The 12,255-nt window shown below is 53.5% G+C and overlaps 2 protein-coding genes and 1 pseudogene across 2 annotated transcripts; 1 reads left to right on the top strand and 2 right to left on the bottom strand.

Annotated features, from left to right (window-relative positions):
• Nucleotides 1-3,182: 3,182 nt before the first annotated feature.
• LOC136500294 (probable bifunctional riboflavin biosynthesis protein RIBA 1, chloroplastic) lies at nt 3,183-5,513 on the top strand. Its single transcript, XM_066495642.1, has 5 exons — nt 3,183-3,414; nt 3,513-3,734; nt 3,958-4,283; nt 4,617-4,746; nt 5,238-5,513. The coding sequence occupies exons 1-5, from the start codon at nt 3,301-3,303 to the stop codon at nt 5,511-5,513; spliced, it is 1,068 nt and encodes a 355-aa protein (XP_066351739.1). The 5' UTR covers nt 3,183-3,300.
• Nucleotides 5,514-7,502: 1,989 nt separating this feature from the next.
• On the bottom strand, nt 7,503-8,138 carry LOC136500296 (uncharacterized mitochondrial protein AtMg00860-like). Its single transcript, XM_066495643.1, has one exon. The coding sequence runs from the start codon at nt 8,136-8,138 to the stop codon at nt 7,503-7,505; it is 636 nt and encodes a 211-aa protein (XP_066351740.1).
• Nucleotides 8,139-8,144: 6 nt separating this feature from the next.
• LOC136500297 (uncharacterized) lies at nt 8,145-11,497 on the bottom strand (annotated as a pseudogene).
• Nucleotides 11,498-12,255: the final 758 nt, after the last annotated feature.

The raw sequence follows: 12,255 nt of genomic DNA on the forward strand, positions 1-12,255 counted from the left end.
TCTACTTCGTCAACACGTAGATGTCGCAGAGCTGCTCCACATGGTCGAGGCACGGCAGGCCTTGCACCATCTCCATGGCATTGAGCCGCTTCAGGGCCTCAAAGTGAAGGTGCCCGAAGCGCTCGTGCCACTGCCATGCCTCGTCATCCCGACGAGCAGCGAGACAGAGGAGTTGTGCCACCTGCATGTTAAGGATGTAGAGTCGATTTGCGCTTCTAGATACCTTGGCAAGAAGGCGGTGACGGTGATCCCAAATCCTCATGACTCCATCCTCAACCACCACGCGTGAACCGTTCTCATCTAGCTGTCCCAAGCTGATGATGGAGTTCCTCAATGGGGGGATGTAGTAGACTCCGGTGAGCAGCCTATGCTCACCAGACACGGCGGTGAAGATGACGGAGCCGATGCCCTTGATCTCCACGCCGGAGGCATCCCCAAACTTGACAGAGCCTCGGACGCTAGAGTCAAGCTCGGTGAAGAACTCCCATCGACAGGTCATGTGATTGGTGGCATCGGTGTCGAGGCACCACCTGTCAGTCTTGTCGTTGCCGGAGCCATCGCCGAGGAGGGCGTGTGCTTTTGGCTCATCAAGGTGGAGGAGAGCCGCTGCGGCCGGTGCCGCTGGAGGTAGCTCGATGCTTGCATGTGCCATGAACAGAGCTAGCTCCTCCTCCTCCGCCTGTGTGACGTGGGCCTAGCCGCGTCGTGGCTGTCGATAGTCCTTGGCCCAATGGCCAAGCTGGCCGCAGTTGCGGCAGGTGTCGTCTCGTGCTGGCTTGTGCTTACCGGTGGTGCCGCCCTGGGCGCTTTCACGGGCATCACCCTTGGCACGTCCTCGCACCCCGATATGGGTGTCTCTATGCGCCTTGCGTGGCTTGCCACGCTTGCAGCCGCCTGTCGTGGAAGAAGGCTCCCCCTTCTTTCGGTCACCTTGGCAGGCAGCCCACTGCTCCCGAGTGAGAAGGAGCTTCCCACCAGTGGTGATGGGCCCCGAGAGAGACTGTGGCTCATCGTTGTCGACGACCTTGAGGTGACCTATCGCCTCCTCGATCGACATCGTGGAGAGACCCAACAGGGACTCGATCGAGTGAGCCATCTGCTTGTACTTCTCGGGGACGCAGCAGAAGAGCTTTTTGACAACTCTCTCCTTGCCGTAGGTGTCATCGCCGAACTACACCATCTTCTGCAACAGAGTGTTGAGACGGAGAGCAAAGTCATCAACATCCTCACCTGGCTTGAAGGCCAGGTTCTTCCACTCCTTGCGAAGTGCCTGTAGTGTGGACTTACGGGCGTGGTCACTGCTAATGCGTGCCGCAGCGATGGCGTCCCAATCCTTCTTGGCAGTCCGCTTATTGGTAAGCGAGAACTGTATCTCGGACGGGACTGCAGCGATGAGGGCATCCAGCGCTCGTCGATCCTAGTCGTAGTCGACGTCGCCGTACCGCACCTGGAGCTTTACCCTCATCACCGCAGTCCACTCGACGTAGTTGGCCTTAGTGAGGGTAGGCCACCCACCGCCAGAGCCGACGTCCCTGACAACAGCCTAGAGCCCGTGGTAACCACGGTACTGATCCGGGGAGAGAGAGCCACGCTGCCTGTGAAGGCCACGCTCTCCATCGACCAGTCCAACACCGTTGCCGTGCGCGCCTACTCCTAGAGCACCACCGTCGTGCGCACCTCCTCCTGGAGCGCCACCGCCGTGCGCGCCTCCTCCAGGAGCGCCGCCGGTGCGTCCGCGCCTGTCTGGGCTGCCACCACGCTAGTGGGCGTGCGCGGCTGCCCACTGTGCCTCCCTCCCCAGTAGCTCAAGGTCCGCGTCGGTGCTGTCGTCAGTAGAAATGGAGCTGCTGATGCTGCCGCGCAGAGCCTCGACCTCTGCTGCTGGCCTGTCGCCGCACGCGCTGCATCCGTCGCCGCCGCTCGCTCGCGTTCCTCTGCCGCGGTAAGTTCGGCCTCCTGCCGATGCCGCGTGCTCGAGGCGATCGAGCGCTGAGACTGCCCTACGGACATGACGCGCTACCAGGGGGCTGCTGCATGGGGAGAGGGCTGCTTGCGCAGAGGGAGAGGAGTGAGCAGGAGCGGCCGAAACTGCTGCTGCTCCCTGCTGGGGTTGTTGCGCGGCTGGAAAAGGAGATGAACAGGAGATGCTCAGGATACAGGATAGTACGGCTCTGATACCACTTGTTAGTCGTTGAATTCTTACTCTTGGTAGTAGCAGAATTCTTACTCTTATCGAGAGAGGATGACACTAGGAGTTGGGGCAATTTTCTGGTTTATTTCCAAATGCCATGTCAACTTAAGGGGTTGGGGATACATATTTATAGGCTGCTAGCCAGCCAAGCATATGCCAAGATGATAGTCTAAGATGTTGTCCTAGATGCTAGTCCTATATGCTAACATGTTGTCCTCCAGTCAAGGATGCTGTCCTTGATAGGCAGCAAGACCACAATGCTGCTGCAGCCCCACAAAGACCTACACAGAGACTTATCCATCATTTGCTGTCCTCCAGTCAAGAATAATGTACTTGATGGGCAGCAAGACCACAATGCTGAATCGGGGTCTCCCTGTCGGAGTCCCTGTTTACAAGAGATCGACGGGCCCGGGCAACCATTTACGCACAGCAGATCTAGAAGAAGACAGAATAGACTGAATCCAATTCCTCCACTTGACAGAGAAGCCCTGGGCTTGCAAAACAAGATCCAGCCCAACCCAATTTACTGTGTCGAAGGCCTTTGAAAGTCTGTTTCAGAACCAAAGCTGGCAGCTTCCTCTTCTTGCAGGTTTGTACCAATTCAGCCGCAAAAACGAATGTCTCAGAAATAGACCGCTCTTTGAGGAAGCCTGATTGGTTGAGATCAATTAGCTTTCCAATTTCTTTCTGAAGTCTTCTTGTCAGAGCCTTGGCAATAATTTTGATGCTGCAATTTTGCAAACCTATCGGCCTGAAAGCATCTACAGCAGTGGCCTCCGGTTTCTTGGGAATAATTGCTTGTTTCATTATTAATTTTGTCCTTTTAAATTGACTCATGTAGTGGAAAACACTTTTCATGGCTAAACAACATCTATGGTCACTACAGGACTTCTAGGTTGTGTTGTGATGCTTCACTTTTACCAAGTTCTACATCAAACAGTTTAAGGACAATCGGATCAATTTGCTTGGAAAATAACCGTCGACTCAGAAAGTTCCATATATCTCATGCTGTGGGTGGTTCATCAGAGAATGTTATTATAAATGGGAAGGCCAACCCATCTAATGCAGTTCAAGCAGATGCTGTTGCACTTGGGACCATTGCAGCTGATATGGCTCCTGTTGTTGATGGTTTTTCTGCTCATGACGATGAGCTTGACCTAGACTTCCCTACAGAGGGTTTCTCATCTATACCTGAAGCTATTGAGGACATTCGTCAAGGAAAAGTATGTCCTGATTGCCAAATTTGCATTTATTGATATTTGTGTGGTTATGCCAGTCACTCCAGTACATCTATGAATTTCTAACTGAGTTTATGTTGCAGTATGTCATTGTTGTGGATGATGAGGATAGAGAGAGTGAAGGTGATCTTATAATGGCAGCATCAAAGGTCACACCTGAGGCTATGGCTTTTATAGTGAGGCATGGCACCGGGATTGTTTGTGTCAGCATGAAAGAAGAGGATCTGGAAAGGCTACAACTTCCTCTTATGGTGACGACAAAGGAAAATGAAGAGAAACTGCGAACTGCCTTCACTGTTTCAGTGGTATGGCTTTTTCCTTTTTAGCCTTTTCTTTTTTGTAGAATAAGAACACTTGCATAAGTTTGTATTAACAAGAAAAGAGTGCAAGCTGTGCTAATTGTACTTTGGGAAGTATAAACTAAAATTATCAGCTTTTGAAAGAAAGTATTTTGCGCTTAACACCTTGATTGCATTTTGTCCTTTATCCTCCATTTCTAATTTTTGCTGCTAAACATATCTATTTTAGGATGCCAAGGAGGGAACAACAACTGGGGTTTCAGCAAACGATCGAGCAAACACAATACTGGCACTTGCGTCTCCTAATTCCAAACCTGAGGACTTCAACCGGCCAGGACATATTTTTCCTCTTAAATACAGAGAAGGTGGTGTGTTAAAAAGGGCTGGACATACTGAAGCATCGGTGGACCTTGCCATGTTAGCTGGGTTACCTCCTGTTTCAGTTCTTTGTGAAATTGTTGATGATGATGATGGCTCCATGGCTTTGTTACCGAAACTGCAACAATTTGCTAAGAGGGAGAACCTGAAGATAATATCAATCGCAGACCTGATAAGGTTAGCTTTGTCTTGACATATTCGAGTGGCGGTTCTTCTTTTTCAACGACAAAACATTCTTCATTGATTTAGACAGTCTGATTATTATATATTGGATCCTAGGATCCTAACTGTTTTATGATAAATGATAAGTAAAACACCCCATTTTTATGGCCATTTCGTATATTTGTGTTAAATATATGTTTCATTGTAGGTGTAGGCCCATATTGCGAACTTTTCTTTTTCTTTTGTAAAATAAAAGCTGCAATTGATGGATGGTTGTACTTGGATGCATTTTTTTTATGGTAGTCTTCTTGCATTGTAATTCTAAGCTGTGAACATTCCCATTTACAGATATAGGAGAAAGAGAGACAGATTGGTAGAGTGTGTTTGTGTTACACCATTACAGTTACAATGGGGTTCGTTTAAATCCTATTGCTATAGATCTCTTATTGATGGGATGGAACACATAGCCATGGTGAAGGTATGCATACCTCAGTAGTCAGTAAATGTTATGTTCAGCAGAAGGATGGCTACAGTGAATATTATGTTCAGTAGAATAATGGCTACCACTTCAAACATCAGGTTCAAAAAGTTTGAATGTTTCATGGGCAGTTTAGGAACTTTGAAAAACCAGAACCTCATTGCATGATGTAGAAAGGTAAAATCACATGCTATGGGCTGAAGGGTGTAAAAATGTTGCTCCCAAATGCACCACATTTTTTTTTGCGACTAATGCACCACATTATGACAAGACATTTTGCCAGCTACATACATCTTAGATTGGATGAGTAAAAGATCTGAATTGTTTTTATCTTGCGGTGGTATCCTGGATATGGTTTGCTTGCAGACAACCAAAAACATCTCCTTTGTTTTCGAATTTAGTGATTATCTAAATGATGAACATGGCCTAATCTTCCCCCCACCCCCAGCAATATGTTTGGAATTTTAGAATGATTCTTTTCACTCATGCAGGGTGATGTTGGGGATGGCCAGGATATCTTAGTACGAGTGCATTCGGAGTGCCTAACTGGGGACATATTTGGATCAGCGAGATGCGATTGTTGGAATCAACTTGCTCTGGCAATGACCATGATTGAGAAAACTGGCCGGGGTGTAGTAGTTTATCTTTGTGGCCATGAGTGTCAAGGGCGTCGAACCCTTGGCTGGCCGGACCACGACTACGTAGCTCGTAGCCGCTGGCCGTCTTCTCCGGTGAGGTTATACCCCTCTACCGTAGGCTTTGGTTGAGAGAGAGAGAAAAAAGGTTAGGGATAACAATCTTCCTCCCCTCTCAATTGTCACGGTTACAAGAATATAAGGGCATAGCCCAAACCAACGGGAGTAACAAACTCCAGAAATCAAGGAACTAATAATAGAAAAGGAAACTAATAATATCTTTCCTTCTTAGCCACTCGACCTGCCCGAGCCAACCGTGCTTGCGCTCCCTGCGTCCACAGTCGCCGCGCTCACCACGTCACCGCGCGCCACGCGTTCCGCCGTGTGTTCCGCTGCTCGGCGTAGGTCTCTGGCCCGGCGCCTCCTGGTGTAGACCTTTCCCCACATGACATCTCCCCCTCCGTCGAGACGCAGCTCGTCCTCGAGCTGGAATGCTGGATGCTTGGCGCGGAATGTGTCAACGTCCTCCCAAGTGGACGACGCAGCGGACTCACCTTTCCACTGAACCAAGACTTGGCGCACACCACGGGCAAGACGGTAGCGCACCGCCCGTTCAGGCTCCGGAGCAATCGCGCCATGGTGAACCGGCGGAAGAGGTGGAGGCGCGGCCGGCGGGGTCCCTTGGAACTTCTTGAGGAGGCCTACGTGAAACACGTCGTGCAGGCGTGCTCCGGGCGGCAAGTCGAGACGGACGGCGACGTCGTTGATCAGCTCGGTGACGTGGTACGGCCCGAAGTAGTGGGGTTTGAGCTTGCCCGTCGATGCCTGAGGAAGCGAGGCAGCGGCACGCTGACGCAGGCGAAGGAGGGCCCAATCGCCCACTTGATAGGCCACCTCGCGATGTCCCGCGTCGTAGTGGCGTTTCTGGACCTGCTGTGCCTGTTCCAGCCGAGAGCGAATGTCGGCGAGGAACTCCTCGCGCTCCGCCATGCTTCGGGCAACAGCAGCGACCCTCGTGTCTCCAGGCTCGTATGAGCGGATCGACGGCGGGTCGCGACCGTAGACGACACGGAATGGCGTGTCGCGCAGGGATGTCTGGTAGGCGGTATTGAAGACGAATTCCGCCCACGGAAGCCAACGCAGCCATTGTCGTGGCCTGTCACCTGTAAGACACCGAAGATACATAATGATGACCCGGTTAGCCGCCTCGGACTGGCCATCCGACTGAGGATGGAACGCCGTGGTCATGTGGAGCTTGGTTCCCATCAGACGCATGAGCTTGCGCCAGAACTTGGACGTGAAGATCGGATCGTGATCCGACACCATCGACTGTGAAACACCATGCAGGTGAACAATGTCGGCGAAGAATGCTTCTGCGACGGACTCGGCCGAGTACGGGTGCGCCAGGGGTATGAAATGGCAGTACTTGTTGAAACGGTCCACCACCGTCAAGATGACGGACTTGCCGCGCACCTTGGGCAACGCTTCGACGAAGTCCAGCGCTATGTCTGTCCAGACACTGTGTGGAACAGGCAGGGGCATGAGCAGACCTGCCGGGTTCAAGTGTTCGGACTTGTAGCGCTGGCAGACGATGCATACTTTGACAAAATCTTGCACCAATTGTTTCATGTTAGGGAAGTGGAAGTCGCGGCGGAGTTGGTGAAGCGTCCTCTGAACGCCCTCGTGGCCGTCCTCGTGCACCGCCAGCATGATTTCCTGGACTAGGGCGGAAGTGGGCGAGATGTAGAGCCGGTCCTTGTACTGGACCATGCCGTCCACTAGGGACCAGGGCGCGCCGCGTGCGCCGCTGGTGATCTCCTGGCGCAGCGCCACAAGCGCCGGGTTCGAGCCTTGTTCTCGCCAGAGGCGCGTGACGAAGTCGAAGCGCGGAGCCGAGAGTGCGAGAATGGCGCCTTCCTCGCCGTCCTCCGTGTCACGGCTCGAAAGCGCGTCAGCGACTACGTTTGCCATGCCCGGTTTGTACTCGACGGCGAAATCGAAACCGAGTAGCTTCCCCACCCAATGGTGCTGGGGAATCATCGAGAGCCTCTGGTCTAGCAAATACTTGAGGCTGTAGTGATCTGTCTTCACTAGAAAGCGACGGCCCCACAGGTACGGCCTCTAGTGCCGCACGGCATGAACAAGGCCGATGAGCTCACGCTCGTAGGCGGCGAGAGCGCGATGGCGAGGGGCGACCGGCCTGCTGAAGAAGGCGATCGGGTGACCCTCCTGGATGAGGACCGCGCCAAAACCATGAGAGGACGCGTCGCACTTGATGGTGAAGGGCTTGGCGAAGTCCGGCATGGCGAGGACGGGCGCTGAAGTGACGGCAGCCTTGAGGTCATCAAATGCCGCGGCCGCGGCGTCGTTCCAAGAGAAACCCTCCTTCTTGAGGAGAGCGATCAGCGGGGCGGCGACGGCTCCGTAGTTGTGAACGAATTTACGGTAGTAGCCCGCCAAGCCGAGGAAGCCACGCACGGCCCGGGCGGACCGAGGGATAGGCCAGTCGCGAATGGCCTGCACCTTGGCTGGGTCCATGGCGACGCCGGACGCCGAGATGATGTGGCCGAGGTAGGAGACCGATGGTTCGCCGAACGCGCACTTGCTGCGCTTGACAAAGAGCTGTTGCTGCCGGAGCGCGGTGAGCACGACGCGAAGATGACGCAGGTGCTCCGCCCATGTCTGGCTGTAGATAAGAATGTCATCGAAAAAGACAAGGACGAATCGACGCAGAAAAGGCCACAGGACGTCGTTCATGAGCGCCTAGAACATCGCCGGGGCGTTGCACAGCCCGAACGACATCACCAAGAATTCGTAGAGGCCGTCGTGAGTCCGGAACGCTGTCTTGTGGATGTCGCCAGGGCGCATGCGGACTTGGTGATATCCCGACCGTAGGTCGAGCTTGGTGAAGAAGCGGGCGCCGTGGAGCTCGTCGAGCAGCTCATCGACGACGGGGATCGAGAACGCGTCCTTGATGGTGAGCGCGTTCAGGGCCCGGTAGTCGACGCAGAAACGCCATGCACCATCCGCCTTCTTGACGAGGAGGACCGGCGAAGAAAACGCCGAGTCGCTGTGTCGGACGATGCCTTGCTCGATCATGGCGGCGCATTGCCGCTCCAACTCGTCCTTGTGGGCAGCCGGGTAGCGATAGGGGCGAACCGCCACCGGCTGTGTGTCGGGCTTGAGGACGATGGCATGGTTGCGGGTGCGCTTGGGCGACAGACCGCGCGGCTCCGCGAAGACATCCCCGAAGCCAGTGAGGAGCTCCTCGAGCAAAGGTGCCGAAGTCATGGATGCACAGGACTCCAGCGCCTCCTGTAGCGACACCCCTGTCCAGCATGTTGTGCAGCCCTAGCGCACGAACGACACCGTGCCCGCGGTGAAGTCCCACGTCAGGCGCCCGAGGGTCTCCATCCACTGGGTGCCGAGCACCAGGTCATATCCTGTGAGAGGCATAACGAACAAGTCGACGGCGAACTCGATGTTGTTGATGACGAGCGGGGCACGCCTGATGACGCCCGGACACGGCACCTTTTCGACGTTAGCCACCGTTGCCGTGAGTTGCGGACGAGGCTGGATTGGCAGCCCGGAACGCTGCGCCGCCTCTTCGGCGATGAAATTGTGGGTTGATCCGGTGTCGAGGAGGGCGATGAAGGACGTCGCGCCCACCCTGACGTGGATCTGCATGGTCTTGCCCATGGTCACGCCGGCCACCGCATGGAGGGAGAAAATGGGCGCGTCCGTCTCGCCGGAATCGGCCGCTGCAGCATCGCCCGCGGCCGCGTCGTCATCGATCTCCATGCCATCAAGGAAGAAGATGTGTTTGCAGAACCGGTTGTGGCCCCTGGTGTACCGTTCATTACAATTGAAGCACAGATTGTGACGGCGTCGCTCCGCCATCTCGTCTGAGGTGAGGCGCCGCTGGTTGCCCTCGCCGCGTCCCTGCTGGGAGGTCACCGGGGGAGAGGGGAGCGCCAGCAGTGGCGGGGGCGCCTAAAGTGCAGGCCGAGGTACGGGTACGGGAGGAGGACCGCACGGTGGCGCCCTAGGAGGGTGCTGCACCGGCCGCTCGGACTCCATTAGCTCCACCTGGCGCGCCAGGCTCATGGCCGCCGCGAGCGTCTCCGGGTTGTGGATGCGGACGGCATGGCTGATCGGCGGAAGGAGGCCCCCGGTGAAGAGTTGGACGCGCTGCGCCTCGTCAAGCCGGCCGGCACGAGGCAGGAGGGCCTAGAAACGGTTGGCATATTCCTCCACGGTCCCAGTGCGCCTGCACTCGGTGAGCTCGTACATCGGGCGGAGCGGAGGGGAGGTCCAAACCGCAGGTTCAGGAGGTCCTTGAAGCGTCCCCACGGCGGCGTGCCCTCATCGTCCTGAAGCTGGGTGAACCACAGCTGCGCGACGTCGTCCAGATGATACGACGCCATCCACACGCGCTCCTCCGCCATGGTCCGATGTTGGCGGAAGTAGGACTCGCACTTGTTGAGGAAGAGCATCGGATCGGTCGTGCCATCGAAGCGGGGAAAATCCCACTTTTTGTGTTTCGGGTGGAAGTCCTGATCGCGCGGCCCTTCCGAGCGATGGCCGTCGCCGCCGCCCGAGGACGACGAGGACTTGTCCTTCATGGTTGCCATGTCGGACTTCAAGGTCTTCATCTCCGCGCTCATGGACGTCAGCATGTCCATGACTTCGGCGAGTGTTGGTTCGGACATGGTTGCTGGGCTGGGTGCGGAGGCAGTGGAAGACGGCGGCGATGGCGGCGGACTAGGGTTTGGAGCGGCGGCTGTGGAGCGTTGGGTGGAGCGGGTGGGTGAGGATCGACGTGACCGTGATACTAGGTTGTCAAGGGCGTTGAACCCTTGGCTGGCCGGACCGCGACTACGTAGCTCGTAGCCGCTGGCCGTCTTCTCCGGTGAGGTTATACCTCTCTACCGTAGGCTTTGGTTGAGAGAGAGAGACAAGGTTAGGGATAACAATCTTCCTCCCCTCTCAATTGTCACGGTTACAAGAATATAAGGGCATACCCCAAACCAACGGGAGTAACAAACTCCAGAAATCAAGGAACTAATAATAGAAAAGGAAACTAATAATATCTTTCCTTCTTAGCCACTCGACCTGCCCGAGCCAACCGTGCTTGCGCTCCCTGCGTCCGCAGTCGCCGCGCTCACCACGTCACCGCGCGCCGCGCGTTCCGCTGCTCGGCGTAGGTCTCTGGCCGGGCGCCTCCTGGTGTAGACCTTTCCCCACATGACAATGAGGGTAGGGGTATTGGGCTGGGTCACAAGCTTCGAGCATACAACTTACAAGATGATGGGCGGGATACTGTCGAGGCTAACTTGGAGCTAGGGCTGCCTGCTGACTCGCAGGAGTACGGTATAGGTGCACAGGTAAAGATCACTTTCATTTGAAGTGTTTTCAGATGGTTTCTTGTGGAGCTGATTAGTCTCTGTTCTCTGCAGATATTGCGCGATCTTGGTGTCAGGACCATGCGGTTGATGACTAACAACCCTACGAAGTACACAGGACTCAAGGGTTATGGTTTAAGTGTCCTTGGCAGAGTGCCATTGCTGACACCGATAACCAATGAGAATAGGCGCTACATGGAAACAAAGCGATTGAAGATGGGGCATGTTTATGGAAGCCGCTCTAGTGCTGGTGAGAGAGAGGAGCAGGATCAGAATGACAGTGCCGGCGTGCAAGATCAAACTCCAGAAGCTTGAGTGCCTAACTCTGCGTTTCTTCTGGCAGTAAATAGAATTGTCGATTCCATTGCAACTGCCCCTTTTTTTTTTTATATATTTCTGATGCTGCGTTTTGGCCATATGTTCAATTAGCATGGTTGATGCTGATGCCGGAACGGTCTAAGGAGTTCGGGTCTAATATTCTCATGAAAAGCAGAGGTTAGGCTCTCTTCGACAGTTTGATGCTTTACTTTGGGACCAGTGACTGATTTAGCTGAAGGACAATTGTGTCAGTGGTGGCGTGATGTACTACTGTACTATGTTGTGTTGTGTCCTGCCGAAAGGATATGTTGGATGCCTAAACAGCATTGTGTGTGAGCATTTTTTGTTATATCTTCTGCATTACATCCGGAGGGCAGATTGACTGCTTGCCATAAGTGAACTCTAAGCTTTACTTTCAAAGAACTAGACACCTTATAGCTTATTTATTTTGTATATATATAAACGAGGTATTTGTGGCGACTGACGAGGATCGGATGTGATTGCATTATTTGCATAATATATATAACGCACTGTTCCAGTTTCAGTATTTGAGAGTGCCAAAGTGCTGACACATGGAACAGAGTTCGGAGTACGTTGAGAAACAGAGCTTTGCTTCGCAGTTCACACATAAAAACGAACGCGAACGCACACGGTCACAGGCTGCCACACACACACAAAGGGCACGTGCTCTCACGCAAGCCATAGAATCGAGACCAAGTGACACACTCCAGCACAATAATACAGTCACTCAAACTACGAACTCTATCTGGACCATACGTTATCCTACTGATGAAAGGATGCTACGATAAGATTGTTCTACAACTGGAGCTTTAGTCATCGTCAAATGAGCTCATTAGCAATGTCATGTCAGATTAGATTGCCGAAGAAGATGATCGGCTCAAAGTAGGGTAGAAGACCACACTTGCATCCACAGGTAATAATAGGGCACCTACAATAGTATAAGCTATTTACTAGGTCTAAACCTACTTCTTCAATAATGCTAACTTATAGCATATAGCTCATAACATGGATGCCCTCGTATAACACTCTCTGACTCTCACGTAATCTTAAAATATGTTATAAGCTTAGCTATTGATTAAAAGCTTGTTTTTCCGTCTCTTTCATTAAAATATGAAAACATACTTAGAGTT

The sequence above is a fragment of the Miscanthus floridulus genome, chromosome 13 (genome assembly GCF_019320115.1).
Source record: "Miscanthus floridulus cultivar M001 chromosome 13, ASM1932011v1, whole genome shotgun sequence".
Classification (NCBI taxonomy): domain Eukaryota; kingdom Viridiplantae; phylum Streptophyta; class Magnoliopsida; order Poales; family Poaceae; genus Miscanthus; species Miscanthus floridulus.

Excerpts from the sequence above, each read along its gene's own strand:
- LOC136500294 (XM_066495642.1), top strand. The coding sequence starts at position 3,301 with ATGGCTCCTGTTGTTGATGGTTTTTCTGCTCATGACGATGAGCTTGAC. Across the intron at positions 3,735-3,957 it reads CTGCCTTCACTGTTTCAGTG|GATGCCAAGGAGGGAACAAC; the intron begins GTATGGCTTTTT and ends TATCTATTTTAG. Across the intron at positions 4,284-4,616 it reads TCAATCGCAGACCTGATAAG|ATATAGGAGAAAGAGAGACA; the intron begins GTTAGCTTTGTC and ends TCCCATTTACAG.
- LOC136500296 (XM_066495643.1), bottom strand. The coding sequence starts at position 8,138 with ATGAACGACGTCCTGTGGCCTTTTCTGCGTCGATTCGTCCTTGTCTTT.